This window comes from Rattus rattus, chromosome 5 (genome assembly GCF_011064425.1).
Source record: "Rattus rattus isolate New Zealand chromosome 5, Rrattus_CSIRO_v1, whole genome shotgun sequence".
Classification (NCBI taxonomy): Eukaryota; Metazoa; Chordata; class Mammalia; order Rodentia; family Muridae; genus Rattus; species Rattus rattus.
The window spans coordinates 95,304,592-95,326,576 of record NC_046158.1 but is presented as its reverse complement, the minus strand read 5'-3'; the positions used below and the strand labels follow the sequence as shown (position 1 = coordinate 95,326,576).

At 38.0% G+C, this 21,985-nt stretch overlaps 1 protein-coding gene and 1 pseudogene across 1 annotated transcript in view; one reads left to right on the top strand and one right to left on the bottom strand.

Moving 5' to 3' along the window:
* The window catches only part of Spred1 (sprouty related EVH1 domain containing 1), a 64,638-nt gene that overhangs the window by 6,384 nt on the left and 36,269 nt on the right, over window positions 1-21,985 (bottom strand). The window contains exons 2-6 of the mRNA XM_032903911.1: window positions 21,007-21,181; window positions 10,294-10,462; window positions 8,850-8,899; window positions 4,690-4,848; window positions 610-711 (exon numbers count right to left, since the gene is read on the bottom strand). Coding sequence (XP_032759802.1) covers window positions 610-711; window positions 4,690-4,848; window positions 8,850-8,899; window positions 10,294-10,462; window positions 21,007-21,181 — 655 coding nt within the window. The remainder of the gene's footprint in view (window positions 1-609; window positions 712-4,689; window positions 4,849-8,849; window positions 8,900-10,293; window positions 10,463-21,006; window positions 21,182-21,985) is intronic.
* Window positions 15,179-16,431, top strand: LOC116901772 (annotated as a pseudogene).

Sequence of the window (21,985 nt, the reverse complement as noted above, 5' to 3'; positions counted from 1 at the left end):
TGAAGCAGAGGCATGGAGGACTGACTACCAAACCAAGAGCAAAAAAGGACAAACACAAAACCAAAGATGATTAATTCCAAGTCCTAAAACAGATTGAAATGCTTATTATGGTTCTGCCTTCCTGAGGATGAGCTGTGACATCTTCACTTCAGCCTCTCACTTCTGTAATGGGACTATTTCTACCCTATGCTTTCCTCCCATTGTATTCTAGAAGCTATCTTCTACCTGGTTCCGCAGGTTCACAGCTAGAGAGGAATTTTGTGTCAAGATGAATCATTTCCCAAGGGTTGTCACCCACACTCTGGTGGGATGACAGTTTAAGACTTATAGTTAGGACTTAGAGAAATGTTGGAGCGGAACAAGCCTTTGGGACTCTTAGATGAAGGTGCATGTTATTCTGTGTAGGGGAAGGATGCATGCACTAAATTCCAGTTCCTGTTTGTCCTAGCTGATGATGCATTCAAACCACTCAGACTGAATGAGTTTAGGCGTACAGATGTGGCAGCTACACACTGAGTATGTCTCATGAACATTTCATCCAATGGGAAGAAATGACTCTGGGGTGCTAAACTGCAGCATTTCAGACCGGGAGATAAAAACATTACTTACCCTAGTTTGGGACTTGAGGCTCCCACATTCCTTAGATATCTGCCGCTGTACGTATTCCATACTTCGGCTCTGAATGTCTAGACCTTGCTGACAAAATGGTATCTAAAATTCCAATAATTTCTATAGTAAGTCACAGCAGTAAAATACACATTTCAAAACTTTATACCGGTATAAAGTCATGTCTAACCAGCCCCCATGCCCAACACCCCACTTCCCCGCAAAGCCCTTTTAATAAAAAGCAGAACAGGTAAAGGGCTGGAGAGACAGATCAGTGCTTAAGAGCACCTGCTACTCTTGCGGAGGACCTGAATTTGGTTCCCAGCATCCATATGATGGCTCATAGGCATTTATAACTGAGTTCCAGGGATCCAAGCCTCCACAGACACAAAACATGTGTGTGATGTATAACATACATGTAGGCAAAATATTCATCTACACAAAGAAATCTTAAAAAAAAAAATAAAAAAGCAGAATCACTTCCTCCCCATCTTACTTTTGTACAGAAGAGCTATGTTGCTATTACTGTTTAAGAAAAAAAGGCATTTAAAAACTCAATTTAGCAAGTAACATCTTACAACAAACAAGGCAGCCAGAACTGTAGTACCCTAGCACTCTGGAGGCTTCTGAAGGAGGATCACTGGAACCTAAGGGCAGACAACCTGGCCTACAAAGTGGGAGTACTAGTCAAGTCTGGATTACAAAGTAAAATCCCACCAAAGCAACAATTATCTGTCAACTGCTGACTGTACCTAAATGACACAGCACACCAGGAGAAGGGCGTCTGTGTGGGGAGTGTCCTTCAGGAACAAGAATCACATCAGCACCTGCCACAACAGTGGCTACTAGGGGCAAAGAGTGGGGAGTGGGACACTAACCCTATAGGTTATCCAGAGTGATGAAAGTGCTCTGAAATTGAGTAGTGGTGATGCATAATCTTTTAACTATATCAACACACCAAATGTTAACTACCTTAAAAGTGTAATTTTCTGGTATATGAATTATGTTTTTAGGAAAATCAGGAGAGCAGTCAATGTCCTGATAGATTTATAACTTGGGTTATAAAGAACATTTAATAATGGAAACAGATTATGGTTAAAATTTTATTAGAATCTTATCAGAATTACTTTTTAGAATTACCATACCAATCACCATTATTGGTGTTTCAGTCATTCTGTTTTCCTTTTATTGTTTGCACTGAAATATTCTGATCCAAACCTTACCACAGTTAATAAAAGTGTAATTTGAAAACGAAACTAAAACTACGACAACAGTAAATCAAACAGCATTACAGAGAAAGAATTGAGAGAAAAACTTTTTGGGCTTAGTATAAAAACCTCAAGTGAAATTAAGTACACATTCTTACTGGCCGGGGACACAGCTCTGGGTAAAGTGTTTACCCAGCACATACAAAGCCCTGGCTGCAATACGCAGTGCGAGAAGGAAACAAAATCCCCACATTTCCTGTAACGTTTCTTTGTAGGAATAGTCTTTTAAAAGTAAAAATGTCCATTTTCACTTATTATCCCCATTTTACTATCTCAAAAAGCATACATACACACCCATATAGACACAGACGTACTTTCCAACTATCCAGATTAAAGGATTAATGGATCGATTAAACAGATACTGTTCTCACAGGACATGTGTAAGTGAAAAGACAAATGTACACGTCGCTTTTATACTCTTAACAACGATGTTAAAAAGATACACCTCAATTAAGTGCTGCTTTTGAAAACACTGGAAATTACATACTATTTCTACAATCTTGAGGAAAATTTATCAGCTGAAAAACCAGAGAAAATGCTTTTTCAAAGTTAGTGATAAGAGAGCTTTTAAAAGGATTCTACTCATAATGGCAATAAAACACAAAGGAGTAAATCTGACCTAGTCTGTTTTCTTGAAAATGTAGTTAAGAGAAACAGAGGAAAGACTACGTAGAAGGAAATATTACTTTCCTGAGTGATACCAGTCTCCCTAAGCTAATGCACAGATTCAAACAATTCAAATATAAAACACACAAAAATCTTAAAATTAAACTTAAAAGTTACCAAGCTGCTAAGTTACGACATTTGCTGCACATCAACATCTCTTACAGCGATGGAACTCTAAAGTAAAGATGTGAATGGTCAGGTGCAGAGACAAAGGGGTAACACATCACATCAGATGGCTCAGCGGTTAAGAGCACTGACTGCTCTTCCGGAGGCCCTGAGTTCAAATCCCAGCAACCACATGATGGCTAACAACCATCTGTAATGAGATCTGATGCCCTCTTCTGGTGTGTCCGAAGACAGCTACAATGTACTTATATAATAAATAAATAAATCTTAGAAGGAAAGAAAGAAAAAAAGAAAGACAGACAGACAGACAGACAGACTAGCAGCAGACCCGGGATGTGACACAGGGCTCTAGGCACCAATAGGAGAGGTTCTAACAAGTCAGTTCTATGAAGGGAATAAGGACAACGGAGCTCCACAACAGAATGTGGACGCTGTTTTACTCTTGGTAAATATGAAAACATCATTATCAAACCCATAATGTTGTATATTAACTCTAGACAAATAAATGTATAGCTTTAACCCATCAAATTTAACTCCTATTAATTGAGGCCATTACCTGTCTCGTTCTGTCTATAATCTTCGGAGATCAGGAAACATTTCAATTGTAAGAGACTAGGAATAATACTTTTTTCCTTATTTAATAAAATATTTTTCCTAAGTGCTGCATATGTCACATTTTATCTCCATAATTTCATAACTTTTGGGGGTAAATTCTGGTATTCCCTAACTTACAGACTGGAACACTAAAAAATGAAGAAGTTGTAAGGCATTTACCTAACAAAGGACTTGGTTCCAAACTAATGCAGAATATCCTTGCAAATCAGTAAGAAAAGACAAGACAATTCAATATAAGAATTTCTAGGTTCTTTACAAAAGAATTCCTAAGTGGTCAATAAACATAGGAAAATGGTTTGCTCAACACATTAATAATTAGAAAAGTAAAACTTAAAATTGCAATAAAATATTATTTATTTCCACCTACTGATTACTTCAGGATAAAAGAAAAGAGGAGGAGTAATATAAGAGCCCTAGGAAATGTCAACTGCCTGTGGGGAATGCAAATGGGAAGATTATTTCAAGTTGTTTTTGATTAAAATTGATAATGCATAAAAATTTTCTGTGCTGTCTCTGGTTTTTTGTACAGCCCAGTACACAACTATGTACTCATATTTATGAGAAACACACCATTGTTTTCAATATGTGAGATTTGCCACCAGATTACAGACACCATGGCTCATGGTGCTCTCTGCAATGGAGACTGCACGTCTCCTCTGGAAGTCAACTGTGGAAGTTCTTTCTAGGCTCCTCTAAGCAACCATCACATAGTTTTATAACATGGAAGAGTGGGGGCCTTGGTGCTCTGCAGGCACACCGGCCTCTCTACACAGGCTATCCATGCTAACATTTTCTCACCTGGCCTTGGTGCTCTGCAGGCACACCGGCCTCTCTACACAGGCTATCCATGCTAACATTTTCTCACCTGGCCTTGGTGCTCTGCAGGCACACCGGCCTCTCTACACAGGCTATCCACACTAACATTTTCTCACCTGGCCTTGGTGCTCTGCAGGCACACCGGCCTCTCTACACAGGCTATCCATGCTAACATTTTCTCACCTGGCCTTGGTGCTCTGCAGGCACACCGGCCTCTCTACACAGGCTATCCATGCTAACATTTTCTCACCTGGCCTTGGTGCTCTGCAGGCACACCGGCCTCTCTACACAGGCTATCCACGCTAACATTTTCTCACCTGGCCTTGGTGCTCTGCAGGCACACCGGCCTCTCTACACAGGCTATCCACGCTAACATTTTCTCACCTGGCCTTGGTGCTCTGCAGGCACACCGGCCTCTCTACACAGGCTATCCATGCTAACATTTTCTCACCTGGCCACAGCCACAGGTCCATCTGCAGGCACACCGGCCTCTCTACACACAGGCTATCCATGCTAACATTTTCTCACCTGGCCTTGGTGCTCTGCAGGCACACCGCCTCTCTACAGGCTATCCATGCTAACATTTTCTCACCTGGCTCACTTGGCTTTGCAAGTAGACTCTTCTGGCATTCAGATCTTCAAAGGGTAATGGTCTTATGTCTGAGCTTCTGTAAGGATCACAGGTAACAACTGTCTCTTGCTGAAAAAAGTGATCTTTCACCAGGGAACGGGAAGTGTCCTCCTCAGTTGTCTAATGGGAACAACATCGACAAAGATATTTCAGCACAATTAGTAAGTCTATGCCATTGCCATCACTATGAAAGGCAATTCCCTGAACTCAAAGTACATGATAAGAAGAAATTTACAACACAAACTTCATGAACAAAACAGACCTTCTTATTAATAACAACTCAAAAGAAACAAATGGAAACTATGGAAATCTAATGATGACTTTTAATTATATTGAAAGTAACCAAAGAAATAGAAGATGAAGAAATTAAGAGGGAAGTACAAATAAATATAACAATTTACAAATTAAAACTAAAAAGCACACAGTAAAAACTACACTGATACATGAACAACAGCGGCCCATGATCGTGTGAAATGAGATGTGAAGGTGAACTTGCTGATGGCTTACAGACATGTATACCATTACACTTAATTAGAAGAATATATTCCACTAATGTCAGTAAGACACCAGCCCAAAATGTCACAAAAATGACTGAAATAAATGTTACCTAAGTGAAATATAGCACACTGTAAAACAAATCCCAGGTTTCTCCATTTCTTTCCAGTGTAGATTATACTATTTGTTACTGTTTCCATTAATGTTTTGAGAAGAAAATCTGACAGTCAGGTAGAAATGGATGAGTATTTTCACTGGCTCAAATTACTACCCAAACTACTGTAAACTAATTGGGCATAAATTTTATAGTGCTGAGGTTCAAACTGTGTATTTCACTTCTTGAGTTTTAAAGACTCTGTTAATCCTACTTCTAAAATAAACAAGTAAATTACATAAACTTCCTGGGATCTTTTAAATTTAAAAATAAAACTCTACTTTTTGCTCTGTAACAATCATCTCTGGTCATTAACTTCTCCAGAACTTACTTTTTTAAATTACAAATAACTGTAACCATTTAAAAGCAGTCATTACATCAGGAATCAAGCGATTATTAAAATATACACGAAGACCTACTGCCAAGTAGAGCCAATTATGTCAAAACCAGCTAACTTATATTATAACCTATTTTACGAAGACCTACTGCCAAGTAGAGCCAATTATGTCAAAACCAGCTAACTTATATTATAACCTATTTTCCTAACAGTTGTCCCAAAATATGTCAATTAATGCTAAATTACTGAATGGAAGTTGGCTAAACACTGTTACTCAGTATACATTTTAAAAACTTAGAACAGAGAAGGAAGAGGAGGAGGAAGAGGAAGAAGAGGAGGAGGAGGAGGAGGAGGAAGAAGAGGAGGAAGAGGAAGAGGAGGAGGAGGAGGAGGAGGAGGAGGAAGAGGAAGAGAAGGAGGAAACAGAAACTTGATTAACTGTTGGAAGCTTTTTAAATCACCCAGGCCTCTACAAACCAAATATTAAGACAATGTAAAAGCCAAATGGTTAAGAGAAAGGACCTCAGAGGTTTGGATTCACTTTTTAAAATAGGAGATAAAATTTAAATGACCAACATTTTACTATACATTGGTTATACTATCAGCCTTTGAGTTGGAATACTTACAAGATAAGAATCTGAATAAGCATGAGTTGTAGCAGCAATAGTAATAATTATAAGGTAACTCTATCCTTAATGATAACAATTTCTTTGATTAGGTTGTCTTTTACTAAAGTACAGCCTAATTGAGAAGTCAATTAAGAATTCTAAATGTTGGGCTGGTAGCTCAGGGTACTAGCACTTGCATAGCACTGGCAATGCTCTGGGTTCCAACCCCAGCACTGCAAACAAACAATGAAGTATTTCTTCTAAAACAATAAGCCTTAAAAAATTATGTATCTGAGCAAACAAAAACACAAAACAGTTATATGGTCTAGGATTACTATGATGACTTGGGTAGAATTCTCTATTTCTGTTATGTGAAGTTGATCAACAACTTGTAAGTATATACTTAAATGGGCCTTGGACATTAAAAACCCAAAGTAGCATTCAGATATAAGAAATGACCAAACAAGTGTTTGAAAAGTGCTATGCATACAAAGTATAACAAAACATGTATTATTTATAAAGAATAAAATCAAACTAACCCTTTATACAATGCTGAATCAGATGAACCAGTTTGATTATTTTTGTTAATTTCTTTCATAAAAAATTAAGATTCTGATTTTCCCTTAGTTTTGACATAAAATCATGTTTTAAAATAAAATATACTCTACCAGCGAACTAGTCACCATTATTTTAAATAATGTATTTTTTCACCTGATATAATATTCTGCAATTTTCCTACACCCTGGTCTGAGAGTTCCCAACTGAGACAGACTAAGTCTTTATGTCCATTTAGTGATTTCTGAACTGTGAGCCATCCTAGCCGTTTCCTCACCTACTTCCTCTTCTTATTTATTACTCACTGAGTGACTGAAGGCACCCCCTACTCTCGCCTACCCCCAGTATCCTTTCTACCTATCTCACTTTAATATGATTCAAACTGACTATCTTTCAGACTTTGTCCCATCATTTCTCATGAAGACTTTTTGGGTTTTATCTCAATGCCCTACTCTTTTGTTTTTTTAATCTGAGAGTTAGTTAATACTGAAATGGGGTTCCTGTTTAGATGGTATATCTGATCCTGATTTAACTTTGGTATCCAGTATCTGTCTAAAAGTTGTCCATTTCCTCCACAGATTTTCCAGTTTTGCTGAGTACAGTCTTTTGTAGTAGGATCTGATGATTTTTTTTTTATTTTCCTCAGTTTCTATTGTTATGTCTCCCTTTTCATTTCTGATTTTGTTAATTTGGACACACTCTCTGTGCCCTCTGGTTAGTCTGACTAAGGGTTTATATATCTTGTTTATTTTCTCAAAGAACCAGCTCCTGGTTTTGTTGATTCTTTGTATAGTTCTTTTGATTTCTACTTGGTTGATTTCAGCCCTGAGTTTGATTATTTCCTACCTTCTAGTCCTCTTGGGTGTATTTGCTTCTTTTTGTTCTAGAGCTTTTAGGTGTGCTGTCAAGCTACTAGTGTATGTTCTCTCAGTTTCTTTTTGGAGGCACTCAGAGCTATGAGATTTCCTCTTACCACTGCTTTCATTGTGTCCCCTAAGTTTGGGTATGTTGTGCCTTCATTTTCATTAAATTCTAAAAAGTCTTTAATTTCTTTATTTCTTCCTTGACCAAGTTATCATTGAGTAGAGCATTGTTCAGCTTCCATGTGTATGTGGGCTTTCTGTCATTTTTGTTGTTATTGACGACCAACCTTAGTCCATGGTGATCTGATAGGATACATGGGATTATTTCAATCTTCTTGAATATGTTGTGGGCTGATTTGTGATCAATTATATGGTCAATTTTGGAGAAGATACCATGAGGTGCTGAGAAGAAGGTATATCCTTTTGTTTTAGGATGAAATGTTCTATAGATATCTGTTAAATCCATTTGGTTCATAACTTCTGTTAGTTTCTCTGTGTCTCTGTTTAATTTCTGTTTCCATGATCTGTCCATTGCTGGGAGTGGGGTGTTGAAGTCTTCCACTATTACTGTGTGAGGTGCAATGTGTGCTTTGATTTTTCATTGGAATGTTCTTCTGTTGTATAAGCCAGGGCTGTGGACTTTTTGGTATGGAGGTATATGGCTGCCATTCTCCTGACAATATGCTAATGACAATTTACAGTTCCTTTGTCTGTTAACTTTCTTAACTGGAAAGTGGTGGACAGGTGTGTACTGTTAATTCTGTCAGACTGCCCAGTTACACATGGTGTGTAGTTGGTTAAATACCCATCTAAGCTTTGTCACAGGTCATGCCCTGGACATGACGGCATGCAATCAATATACAGCAGATACACACACACACACACACACACACACACACACACACACACACACACACACACACACACAGTAGGTAAGGAGACTTCCCTCAGCGTGGGAGGCCTCACCAACATAGATGATGTCCTGAGCAATCTGGGAATCCAGCCCAGTGATGCAGCATGAATGTGTCCAGCTTCCAGCATGCCACCCTGCCTATTTACTATGAATTCTAAAGTTTTCCTACAGATACTGATATTTTAAAACAACTTACTTGTAAATCATCATCTCCTCCTTCAGTCTCAGTTTTTGATGCTGGGCACCCTAAGAAAAGAGGTCAAAGTTAATTAAGCATAGTATTTATATATTTATTTTTGCCTTATATTTTAGTATTAATGATTGACTATGGCATTACAGAGATTAGAGACTGACTTCTGCATTGCCTGGCAACAAATTCAAATAGCAGATACTTGCATTTCCTCCTCCGTTAGAATAAAAAGTGACTGTCTCCATTATTTCTTCGCAAATTTCCACTTTCTTTCATGGCTAAGCAGAATAGCTGTGTTATATTTCTCTGGTTTTTTAGTGATGTCAAAATGTGATGAATTCAGTTTGTTTTTTTTTCTAAATCGTCTGACCCAGGAAACATACGTGTCCAGAATTTGAGCTGCTTGAGTTAAAAAAGAAGTCAGTCTTCATTGACTGTGGTAGTCAAGGCTGACTGACTGGTGCATACCATGGCTGCATAAGCTTGTATGGTGTTAAAGGATGTCACTAGTTATAATAAATGAATGCAAAAAATGTATTGTAGCAGAGTAGTCTGCATTTATTCGCTAGACATGGCTACCATGAGGCAGGCATGAGATAAGGAATGTGATCTTTATAAAAAGTTTTTTAGTTTATTCTTTGAGATAGAAAACTAAGTGACAGAAATTTAGAAAATCAGTTAAAAATAAACACGTTTTTGTTTATTATTTTATTTGTTTACATTTCAAATATTGTCCCCTTCCCTGTTTTCCCTCTGCAAGTCACCCATCCCATCCCAAAGAGAACACTGTTGACAAAGACATTTGGTGCTTAACAAGACAGGAGGGGACTACTGCAGTACTACCCTGGTGAGGCATGTGCGCAACTCTTCCTTAAACACAGAACAGTCTAAGAAGAAATATTCTCTTACAAGGGCACAAATATGAGCTTAAAAGTCAACCCAAGATTTGAAATATATCACTTTCATTTTAACATCTACGAATAAAAATTTTTCTTTACAATACTTGTTTTATAAAACTTACCTAAAAATATAATCAACTGGGGAACTTTAAAAATATGCCAAAATTAACCAGCTTCATACAGTATCAAAACATACTTACCATTAAGCATTTTCATGCTCTTAAGTAGTTTATATTTCTTCAAATTTTCTGAAAATACCACCTTGTACTCACCTACTCTCTGCCTGCTTGCTTTTTTAGATACAGTCTTACTAAATACCCTAAGCCCAAAAGGTCTCATGCTCTCAATCCCCCTGCCTCAGTCCCTGAGCACTGGGCTAACAGGCACATTTGATTATTCTGAGTCTAATCACAGACTGATTGTTATCTTTAGAACGTTTTTTCTATTACTAAGCACCACTTTAAAGGACAGCAACTACTTCAGGTCAAAGTTCAAGAAGAGAATATCTATTTCTATATAATATATATTCAGATAATAATAATAAAACCTACCTTGAGAAATATCTTCTATAGCTCTTCGAATGCCTCGATCAAAAGCCCTGGCATCAGCAGGACTCTGAAAGGTAAGGCCAAACTTCTTGTCATCGATCTTCCAGTGGTGAAAAGTGGGAGTGACCTTATTGTAGATGAGGTCTTTCTTAAGCATACATTCCAAAACCACCTGCAAAGTCAGGTGTTAAAGTTAATGAACACACAAAATGCATCTGATGTAGCTCTTAATAAACACTGCGGACTATAAATATAATGAACAGTTTTAAATAAATTGAGGCCTTGGTAATAATCCTCACCAAATCAACTTGATAAAGGGACTAAGAGGGGATCAAGAAGATCACACAAGCTGTAAACAGAATGTAAATTTATACTCTAATTTGAAGGAATAAACACAGTGCTGCACACAAAGCTTCCAGAAGAATATGCTTAGAGAATCTAGGCAACAGATACAAGAGAAGTGGTATTAGCAAATTTCAAAAATCACTCCCCACCTTTTTTATCTTGTGATTCTGGCCATCTAACCAAGGGCCCTTGTGCATGCTAAACAAGCACTCCACCATTAATTGTACCTTCCTGCCATTCCTTCTCTAAATTTCTAAAGAGACCCATTACAGAAGCAGGTCAGTTATCTGCCATTATAGTAGCTGGGTTATAAAACTGCTTTTCCCCCTTCGAGATGAAGTCTCACTGAGAAGGTTCTGACTGGCCTGAACTTCCCAGGTAGAGCAGGCTTGCCTCAAGCTCTTAGACTCGGCCTCCTAAGTCCTGGGATTAAAGGTATGTGCCACAATGCCTGGCTCTGGCTATAGAACTTTCCAAAGCTCTGGTTCCTCGTTTTGAAAATACTCATTTTAAAAATACAATGATAGTATTAAATAGATCCTATAATGAATGAATGGTAGTTTCATGTAAGTTGTGGGACAATACAGCTTTGTTTCTTCTTTTTTTTCCTGAAATGGTTTCAGGGAAGTAAAAATAGGTAAAATTCCTTTCTCCCTTTTACTTTATTTTTAACATTCTCTCTATACAATCTAATATTTACAACTTTTGTCTTATCTGTTTGTCTATTTCTTCAGTGTTGGGAATTGCATTTACAGCCTCACATGCTATGCAAGTGATCTACCACTAAAGTACACTCCTCACCAAGCATTTTTGTCTATTTTATTCTGAACCGTCCTAAGGAGAGGGTATAATTTGATGTCCCACTGTTCTTGAATACTTGGGAGCATTTAAGACAATGTTGTTTGTTCTATGTATGTAACACAGCAATTAAATTTAACATGGAGACAACATTTTATCTCAGTATTAACTCTTTAATTTTTTGTTTGTTAATTTTTATTATGTCATTTTTATCTCAGTCCATATTCTAATTATGTCTGATAACATTTCTAAAATTTCTGATAAGGTTCTAGGAGCACATATTATATTAAGTCTTTAAAATGGGAGCCACTCTTAGCCTTTGTCAAGAATAACCCGTGACCGATATGTGACTGATCCATTTACAATGTGGTTGGTTAGCAAAGAACAAATTAAAGTCATCACTATCTTTTTGAACACTTGATTATTAATACATAATTACACTTATGTTGAAAAGTAGGAATGTATTATTCCTATTCTTCTGTTAAGATTAAGTAGATACTAGTTATTAGAACTATGTTGAGCTCTGGAATGAAAAATATTCTACTACCATTAATTTATTAAAATTCAATATTAAAGAAAAAGAGGAAAAACACGGTCTCTGTGCTATTAAGCAGAGTTAAAGATTAAAAGAAAGTGGGGAAAGGTAGTATATTAGCTAATTTTCTCAAAATGCCTGAGAAAGGTAAAAGAAAGAACAGGTTGTTTTTGACTCAGTCTGAGGAGGAAGGCACATCATGGCAGGAAAAAAAGCAGCACAGTGGCATGAGGTGACTGAATTCACAGTCAGAAAGGACAGGAAGATGAATACTGGATCTGCTTGGTCCTTTTGTCTTCAGCATACAACCCTAGCCCACAGGATGGTGTGGCCCACATTCAGGGTTTATTTTTCCTCTTTCTTAATTAAACCTCTGTGGAAACACCCTCAGAGGCCCAGAAGTGTTTTCTCAGTGACTCCAAATCCATTCAGGTACATTCATCACATAAAGTTAATGAACATGAATACTTTTTAGAGTGTCCAAAATAACAACATTGAGTTATGAAAAATAGAACACAAAGAAATGTAACATTCACATTCCAAAGCATGAAGAAATTTGACACAGTAACTTGTTAGGTCTGTGGGCCTTGAGTGAAGATCTATCCCAACTGTGGATTGAGCCATGCCCTGGGCAGGATCTTGGGTCATATAAAATGGAGAAAGTAAGTGGAGAACTAGAGAATAGATTCAAAGTAGGAAAGGTAAAATCGATTTGGACAAGACCATTAAAGTTTCATCTGCCACCCATACATGCAAACAAATGCATGAAAGATGGTCTTTAAGATGTACAGCATTTAAATGAATTTACTGACAACATAAAGTATATCCTGACCAAGAAGCACACAGATTGTACTCTCTAGAAAATAACCTAATTCTTTAGTGAAACATGCAACTACTTCTAAATGCTTAATGAATCAAGGAAATCAGCATGAACATCTAAAAGCCTAAGAGTGAAAGGGGAACAACTACATACAAGAGCGTAGGGCAGAGCACATGGGAATCCATACTTTGCATACATACAGGCCTCGGTTTCAGGAGAACAGGAGTGAGAGGGTGGAGGAGGGGTGTGGAGGCTATGTGGGAAAACCAAGGCAGAATTTTTAAAATGAGTTTGTACCATAAAAGTTTTAGCAGATAAGAAAATCAGAAAAAAAACTTAATGTCAAATGTACAAAACAAATCTACTTTTTTAATTTTAAGAATTTAGAGGTCTAAACAGACAGATTTTAGATGCTTAACCATGAACAGTTCCCGTGAGGGGCCCAGTAAGGCTTCTTAGAGATACGAAAGATCAGCATTTAGAATTTACGCAGAAGGAAAAGGCTGTGAGATCTACAGCAATCCAGAGAAGAGAAGGCGACAGTGGGAGGCCCCATCCCCTAGGCCTTTGTGCTCATGCACAGGACAGTAGCATGGGGTACAGCATCTACAGATGGAAGAGCAGGAGAGAGCCCACAAGATCAGACATAACTCATCCTAAAGGAGACAAAAGGGCGACTCAAGAGGGAAGGACAACCTTTTCAAGAAAGGCTGCAGAGAAAACAAACAACCACAGTCCTAACATCCTGCCCCAAAACAGAGAATCTTGATTTAAATATCACATTAACTAAAAATTAGTGTAAAACGGACTATGAGATTAAATATAAACTACAAAACTATAACCCCTGAAGAACAAATTACAGGATATAGACTCAGAAACCATAGCTAGAGAGGAGTTCATAGATCTGACATTACAACCACAGTCTATTAAAAGAAAAAAAGATAAACTGAACTTTATCAAAATTTAAAGCTCTACAAGAGCCTGTTAAACTTTAAAAAAAAGATAAACTACAGGTGGGAGAATGCATGTATATAGTACATATTCCCAGAAAGAACTAGAATGGAGAATACAGAATCAGCACTCAAGGCTCAATAGAAAAAAAGCCGTCTAGTAAGGAAATGGGTGAAAGAGCAGAGGGCACCAAGAAAGGATATGATCACAGCTACTGCGGGAATGCACATTAACCCTACACTGACTTTCCACTAGGTATCCAACTACCAAAATTAACAAGAGACGCCATGAAATGCTAACAAGAAGGCTGGGAACATTTGGATACCCAGTGAGAAAATTTAATACAGCAAGGCCACTTTCAACATACATTTGGCAAGTTCTTATACCATTAAACAAATGAACACATAATTTAGCAAATTAAGTTTTGATCATTTATCCTAGAAAAAGTAACATGTACACAAAAACATAAAACCACAGTAAAATGTACACAATTGTTCATGGTAGCCTTATCTATGAAATGGCCCAGTCTAGAAACAACCTTTTACAAGTTAATGATTAAGGAAAACAAACATAAGCAAAACAAAACTATTACTTACAAATTACAAAATACTGAAAATAAAAAGGACAAACTCTTAAAACATGTTATGTTGAATGAAAAACAGACAATCATGAAAGACTGAATACTTACAATTCCACTTTTATAACAATTTGGAAATGACAGAAAACATAGAAATGATCCAGAGGACAGATTGGAGCTTGTCAGGCTAAGAGAGAGATGCATATGGCTACAAAATATCAACAAGGAGGAGGAGTCACTGAACTGCTTTGTGAATGCTTGCCTGAATGATAATGTACATGATTAAACTCTAGAGCTCTAAATAGAGTAATAAATGAGTGAGGATAAAACAGACATCTCTGGGTGATTGTATGAATATTCTAGAATATGGTAATATAGTCTTAGAAAATTATATCATTGCTGGGAAAATCAGGAAGAGGATATACAGAGGATCCCTTCACACTGTTTTGTAACACTAGTAATCTACATTTACTTCAATATAACTGAATATCTATGGAATACATTCTAAATCGAGCTTCTTAAAAATCAGTTATCAGATTCTGGTGGCAGGTAAGAAATACAAGTGCTATGTCTACAATAAAGCATATCTCCAGGAAATAGTCAGTATCATACTTCTATGTACAACACCAGAAAGTCTATAAATTCACAAAGAAAAAGGGACCTTTAATCATCAGTAGGGTCAAATATTATTCAGAAAGTTCTACTTAGTGCCTAAAGGAAAAAAATTGGAAGAAACGAGTGCTGCTCCAGTACAGAGCCGTCCTCATGTCTGTTCTTAACACTCTCTTCAGTGTCTACAGAACTCTTTCCTTTCTTCACAGAGATCCAACTGCGAGAAGTTCACAGAATCTATTCCAGAATCTATGCCAGAGAGATCTTTGACTCCTGTGGGAATCCCACTGTTGAGGTGGATCTCTACACCACAAAAGGTCTCTTCTGAACTGTGGTGCGTCCACTGGCATCTATAAATCCCTAGAACTCTCAGACAATGATAATTCCACTTCATGAGGAAGGGTGTCTCAAAGGCTATTGAGCACATCAATAATACTATTGCACCTGCTCTGGTTAGCAAGAAACTCAATGTTGTACAGAAAGAAAAGATTGACCAGCTGATGGTCAACATTGACGGCACGGAGAATAAATCTAAATTTGGTGCAAATGCCATCCTGGGAGTATCCCTGGCTGTCTGCTGTGGTTGGTGCCATGGAAAAGGGGGTAGTGCTGCTTTACGGTTACACTGCTGACTTGGCCAGCAACCCTGAAGTTATCCATCCATCCTGCCAGTCCCAGCCTTCAATGTGATCAACGGCAGTTCCCAGGCTGGCAACAAGCTGACCATGCAAGAGTTCATGATCTTGCCAGTGGGGGCATCCTTTTTCCAGGAAGCCATGCGCATTGGAGCAGAGGTTTACCACAAAGTACGGGAAAGACACCACCCATGTGGGTGATGAGGGCAGATTTGCACCTAACATCCTAGAGAACAAAGAAGCACTGGAGCTGCTCAAGACTGCAATGGCAAAGGCTAGCTACACTAATCAGGTTGTCATCGGCATGGATGTGGCTGCCTCCAAGTTCTACAGGGCTGGCAAGGATCACCTGGACTTCAAGTTTCCAGCTGACTACAGCCGGTACATCACACCCGACCAGGTGTACAAGTCCTTCATCATGGACTACCAAGTGGTGTCTGTTAAGATCCCTTTGACCAGAATGACTGGAATGCTTGGCAGAAGCTCACAGCTAGTGCAGGCATCCAGGTGGTAGGGGGTGACCTCACAGTGACCAACCCTAAGCGGATTGCTAAGGCTGCAGGCAAGGAGTCCTGCAACTGCCTCCTACTCAAAGTGAACCAGTCTGGTTCTGTGAGCGAGTCTCTGCAGGCGTATAAGCTGGCCCAGTCCAATGACTGGTGTCATGATGTCCCATCGTTCTGGGGAGACGGAGGACACTTTCATTGCCGCCCTGGTGGTGGGGCTCTGCACTGGACAGATCAAGATTGCTGCCCCTTGCCGATCTGAGCACCTGGCCAAGTATAACCAGACCCTTAGAACTGAGGAAAAGCTGGACAGCAAAGCCAAGTTTACTGGCAGGTCCTTCAGCAAACTGCTGGCCAAGTAAGGCATAGACTGGAGATTCCTGGAGCTACCAGATCCTCTGTCCCTGATGTCATCCAGGTGGCTCAAGGCCAGCCCAGTGCTTGCCCTCCCATGTCAATGCTTCCTTAGATGTCCACCCCTGACCACCTGGAGCCCTGCTGGAGACCCCAGCTTTGTAATCATGTGATTGGTCTGAATCATTGTTTCTGTCACATGACTTCCCAGCGAGTGTCCCTCAGAACTCCAGTGTAATCCCTAGGGTGACTACCATCAAGATGCCCCCAGTGGTTTGCATGTAAAAATAAAAGCTGCAGAAGCCCTACATAAACAAACAAACAAACAAAAAATGCAATAACTTTAAAAGACTCCAGAAATGGTAAAAAGAAGATGGTAATATTTATGGCTATATGAAAAGGATTGAATGTCCATATGGCTTAAAGATAAACCATTTACAGTTCTCAGAGAATGGGGAAAAACACACTTTACAATAAAGTAATATCTAATGAGGACAACTACTTCCAGCAAGATCTAACTTCTCTATATACAGTTATAATAATAGCAGAAAGTATGTTTCCCTAAAAAAGCTACCAACCAAGAATCAAGCAGGAAGCTACATGAAACTGAACTTAATCCTTGCCAATTCCTATGCTATAGCCTCAACCTACAATGTGGCTTTCTTTGAAGACAGAGATTGTGAAAAAGTAGCAAATGTCAAATGAAGTCATACAGACAGAGCCTAAATTATTATGAAGCAAGTGCCCTTGCAATGAAAGAGATACCAGCATTCTTCTCTCTAGACCAGAGGACTTGGTAAGTAGAGTCTGCCATGTAGGAGGTGCCCTCATCAAAAACGTAAGCAGGCAACACCCTTGATCTCTGTAACAGCCAGAACTACAAAGACATACATTTTTGTTTTTGAACCCATCCACCAAATGTATTATGGCAGCCTGAGGAGGAAAACCTGCACACAGAAAGTCTCTAACCATAAATGATTAAATACAGACAGGAGTGATATTAATGATCGTCAGGTTATTATTTGGCATCTAATAAAAAGATTGGACCAATAATTTCAGTTGGAGATTAGACTTTAATTCAGTAGTTAGGAAGGCTTATAAACATTAATATCCTGGACAGAAGCGTAGCTCAGTGGTAAAATTTTTGCCTAATAAATAAATCCTCAACACCACGAAAAGTGAAAGAAACAAGCCTACAGTTCAAAGGGGTTGAATGTCATTTTAATCAAAGCAACTGGCATTGTTACTTATTTTGTCTTTATCCCAAGAAATAATTTAATTTTGTCTTGGTCTCCAATAGGTGGCAAAAAGCCCTATTTTAAAAATACTGTTTTTGTTTTAAATGGAGTAAGTATTTTAATGAAACTTTTGTTTTTATAAATTCTGTTTATTCACAATCTAATTACGCATTAATTCTAAAAATAATTCTTTGTTCTCCTTGGCAACTTCCTACAAAGGAAATGTGACGTTCCTTTTTTCATTTCAAAATCACCTTTGTTAATCAATATTCACACTGGCAGCTTTGCCTAGTCTTGTTCTCAAAGCACCTTCAACACCTCCCAGCTTTAGGGAGGTCTTTGTATTTTCCTCTTGCCAAGCAAAACAAGTAATTACAAATCAAAGGCTGGAAAAGTCTTCTGTCAAAGCAATGTTCTTTGTTCTTCAAGGGTCTTGTAAGCATCCTTTAGTCTTGCCCAGTATGTGTCCTAGTCAGCAGTGGCCTGTGCACCTTTTCTGAATACTTATTTTCTAAAAAGCTGTACGTTCACTCAGGAGCCTGGAGAGCAAGAGGTTCACTTCTGTAATCCACCTGAGGAACTGAACTGCTAAGAAACTGAACTGCAGCCCAGAAACAGGTATAGATTGTGTCTAGCAAATACATTAATTACCACATTGAAAACTGTTAAAATACAATGTTTATTTAGTAGAAAAATCTTTAAAAGAAAGCAATTATTAATTTAGAAAGAACTTTAAGGATTTCCAGATTTGTAGTCCAAAAATTTTGAGAAAACAAAAACCAGAACCTGGGCGTTGGAGAAGACGACTAGGGAAAAAACCAATCAACAAAACAAGTCACAGAAAGACGCTGCCATCCTTGAAGGACTATAGGACTATTATCTCTTGATTTCAATGCTCCTGTCTCCTTTGACTTGAGACTGTATACTGTGCTATTTTCAAGTTATGCACCCATGACTTATTGCCTATACTTTTATCCCTAAGCCTCCATAACAGAAAATGTTTCTCTAAGCAAATCTCTGGAACAAGCACAGCATCGTTCCAACTGGACGTAATGTCTCCTTGAGGTTACGTCTGATCTGCTTATTACCTTGCATCCAACGGTTAGGTGAAAAGATACATGCTTTGATTCCTGGTCAGTACTACTAGCAGAAAAACCTATCTTCCCACTAACCATTATTGATGATCGTCTGTCCCAGGAGTAGGTTCTGTGCGTGTATGTGCATGCCCTCTCTTCCCCTCTCTCCTCATTCCCTCTCATTCCTTCCCAGTAAAAATAAGATTGTTCTTTTGAATCCCAGGTTCACTTTCTGTAGTTGTATGGTAAGGCTACATACTGAACACTCACTGTCTCCATCAATGTGAGATACCTCAAACCAGCCTCACTTCAAACTACACTGTTTGGGTTCCATAATAAACATTAAAATGGTTTTATTAGCAAACATTTCTCCATTTTTTATTCCATAATTGACTAGGTTTTTTTAAAAAAAACTATTTATTACTAAGGTTTTCAGAAGAAACATCTACAACTTACTTTCAACAAACCAGGCTATCAAGGGAGAGACACTACCTCCAAGACCCTTACTGCAGCAGCATGGTAGTTACTTAAGGTCTCCAAGCTTCAAAGGGCATTAAATGTGCAGACACCGTTCTGTGTGGGTACAGAACCACCTTTTAAACTTTATAAGTTTATTCTATTATCCTCTGATTTCGACTGGAGTTTTCCACAAAACTGAATATATTCTAGTTAACTGTGACGCATTGTGCCATTTGTAACATTAGGAAATAATTATAAGCCCACAAAACAATGGACTTAAGAGTATTTCAAGATCACTTGGGATAATTCTAACCATTGGAGAAATTTGGCCGACATTTAGTTCAGCAGCTTCCTAAGCTACTGAAATGATCCATCAGTGGAAACATTATGGAACCCAAATCCCCGCTGCATTAAAAATGCCCATGCATAAAAAGTTATTTAAATCTGAAATATTTCTGATAAAACTAACAGGTTAAATAAATAGGTTTATGAACTTGTTTATAAAAAATATTTAAAGGGTTTTTAGTTACTTTAAAGGAACTTAGGAATCTTCAACACTTTCTATTCTGCTTCTATATATATGCTATTTCCTTGATACAGGAATGGCATTAATGTTACTCAGCTTCAGATAGTAGTTTTGGACTCTCAGATAAAATGAGAAGAAGCCTTCCACTAATTAAAAATGACAACTAACATCAAGCACTAGACTGTCATTTAAAATACTTTTATATAAAAATAAAGGGGTGGAAAATAATTGTGTTAAGAATTAGAATGGCCAGTAGATAAGGCAGGAATAAGCAAAGTTTCTCTGTGGAGGGCCATACACTTAAGGTCGCTGCTGCTGCTACTGTCTTGTCTTTATAGCATGAAAACAGTAATAAATACAAATGATTTCAGCTAGACTTAAAACAATTTGCACGGGGCTGGAGAGATGGCACAGCACTTAGGAACACAGGCTGCTCTTCCAGAGGACCAGGGTATCATTCCTGGAACCCACATAGCATCTCATAATCATCTGTAACTCTAGTTCCAAGGAATCCAACACCTTCTTCTGGCTTCCCAAGGCAATAGATATGGGTGTAGTGAACAGAGAATTATGTAAGCAAAACATCCATATGCATAAATACAAATTCATTTTCTAATTAAAAATCGTATTTATGGACCGTAAAATTTGATTTCACCTAATTTTATGAGTCACAAAATTATGTTTTGACTTTACTGACCCTTGTTTTTTGAGATAGGGTCTCACTGTGTAGGTCAGGACAGGGTAGCCCAGAACTATGCATTCCAGGCTGACCTCAAACTCATCATAATCCTCCTGCCTCAGATTCCTAACAGTTGAGGTTACAGGTATGAGGTACCATGACCAGCTTTTATAAACTCATTGAAAGTGTTTAAAACAAATAACCCCTGTCCCCCAAAAATCATTAGGTCATGGTCTGAATAAAAAAAAAAAAAATTAAAAAGAACAGATGGTATGCCTGAATCTGCCCTTCAGACCAGGAGTTGCTGATCTTTGGCCTAAAGAATAAGGAGAAGGTGGGGGAGAGTAGAGAGCTATTTGTGAACATTCTGAAGTTAAACTAAACAGTAAGGTGGCCGTCCCTTACAATATATGTACATTACTGTCAGATCCAATTAGAAACAGTCACATATTGCTGTCTTTAACATAAATATAAAAGCAATTCCCAAGAAGTAGTCACTGAGTCACAAGTAAAATTAATTCTCTTATAAATACCAGTTAGAATTTGAATTCATTTTTTTTCAGAAAGTATCCGAAAATTACAGTGACAATTATATTAATCATTACCATTTTGTCTCTGAGTCTCTCTCCACGGATATAAAAGTCCGCACAGCCATTCTCTTCCTGCTGAGGGACTCTGAAGACAGTGACGATGCTCAGTCCGCTCCCTCCGAGTGGTAGCCATCCACCACTTGAGTCATCTCTGGTCATCACCACAGCTCGCACTCGTGCATAACTATTACTAAAACAGATGCAAAGATCAGGAATTAGCTCTTCCATAAACAACAAGAAAGCCAATCTGTTGGTTTTGTTTTAGAAGCCAAAGACAACATTAATTACTATGCAGTAACTGCTGTGTATATTACTTCCGTAATAATGCATAGGGGGAACCAAACTTTAAGGAGAAATTCACAAACTACAGGGTTATTCTTTATTTTGAAGGTTCAGCCCATAATAAGACTACAGGACTCTTATTTCAATTCATTTTGGTAGACAGAGCATATCTGGACCACGCTGCACATGCCATAGAAAATTTGTCACCTAGCCTACATGTATACATTTGTTTCAACATTAAAACAAGGACAATTATTGCTATATTTATTAACTGCTTCTAAGTTCCCAACTGTTCTGGAACATACCATAAACAAAACTTTGAAATAAACATGCTTAGGCTTAGAAGCCCACATATAAATTTTTCTTCTCCCAATGGGGAGCCTATATCATTTTTATAAATAAGAGGGATAAATGCCTGCTTATTCGTCAATCAAACATATCTGTGGAAACCTTTCATGTTGTCATTTTGCGAGATTCTCCTCTTAAATGAGACGAGTTCCATTTCATAATGTTCTCCCCAAATTAGCAATGAGTATTTACATAATCTAGGAAATTCACTTAATGCATTAAGTGTCCTATAGAACTGACATATAAGCCTTTATTTTTGAAACTTTTACTGATTATTAACAAATCCTTTCTAAGTCTGCATAATGAGTCATGCAGGCTTAGAAAATACCCTGGCTACACTTTGGACCTGTGTTAATTAGGAATC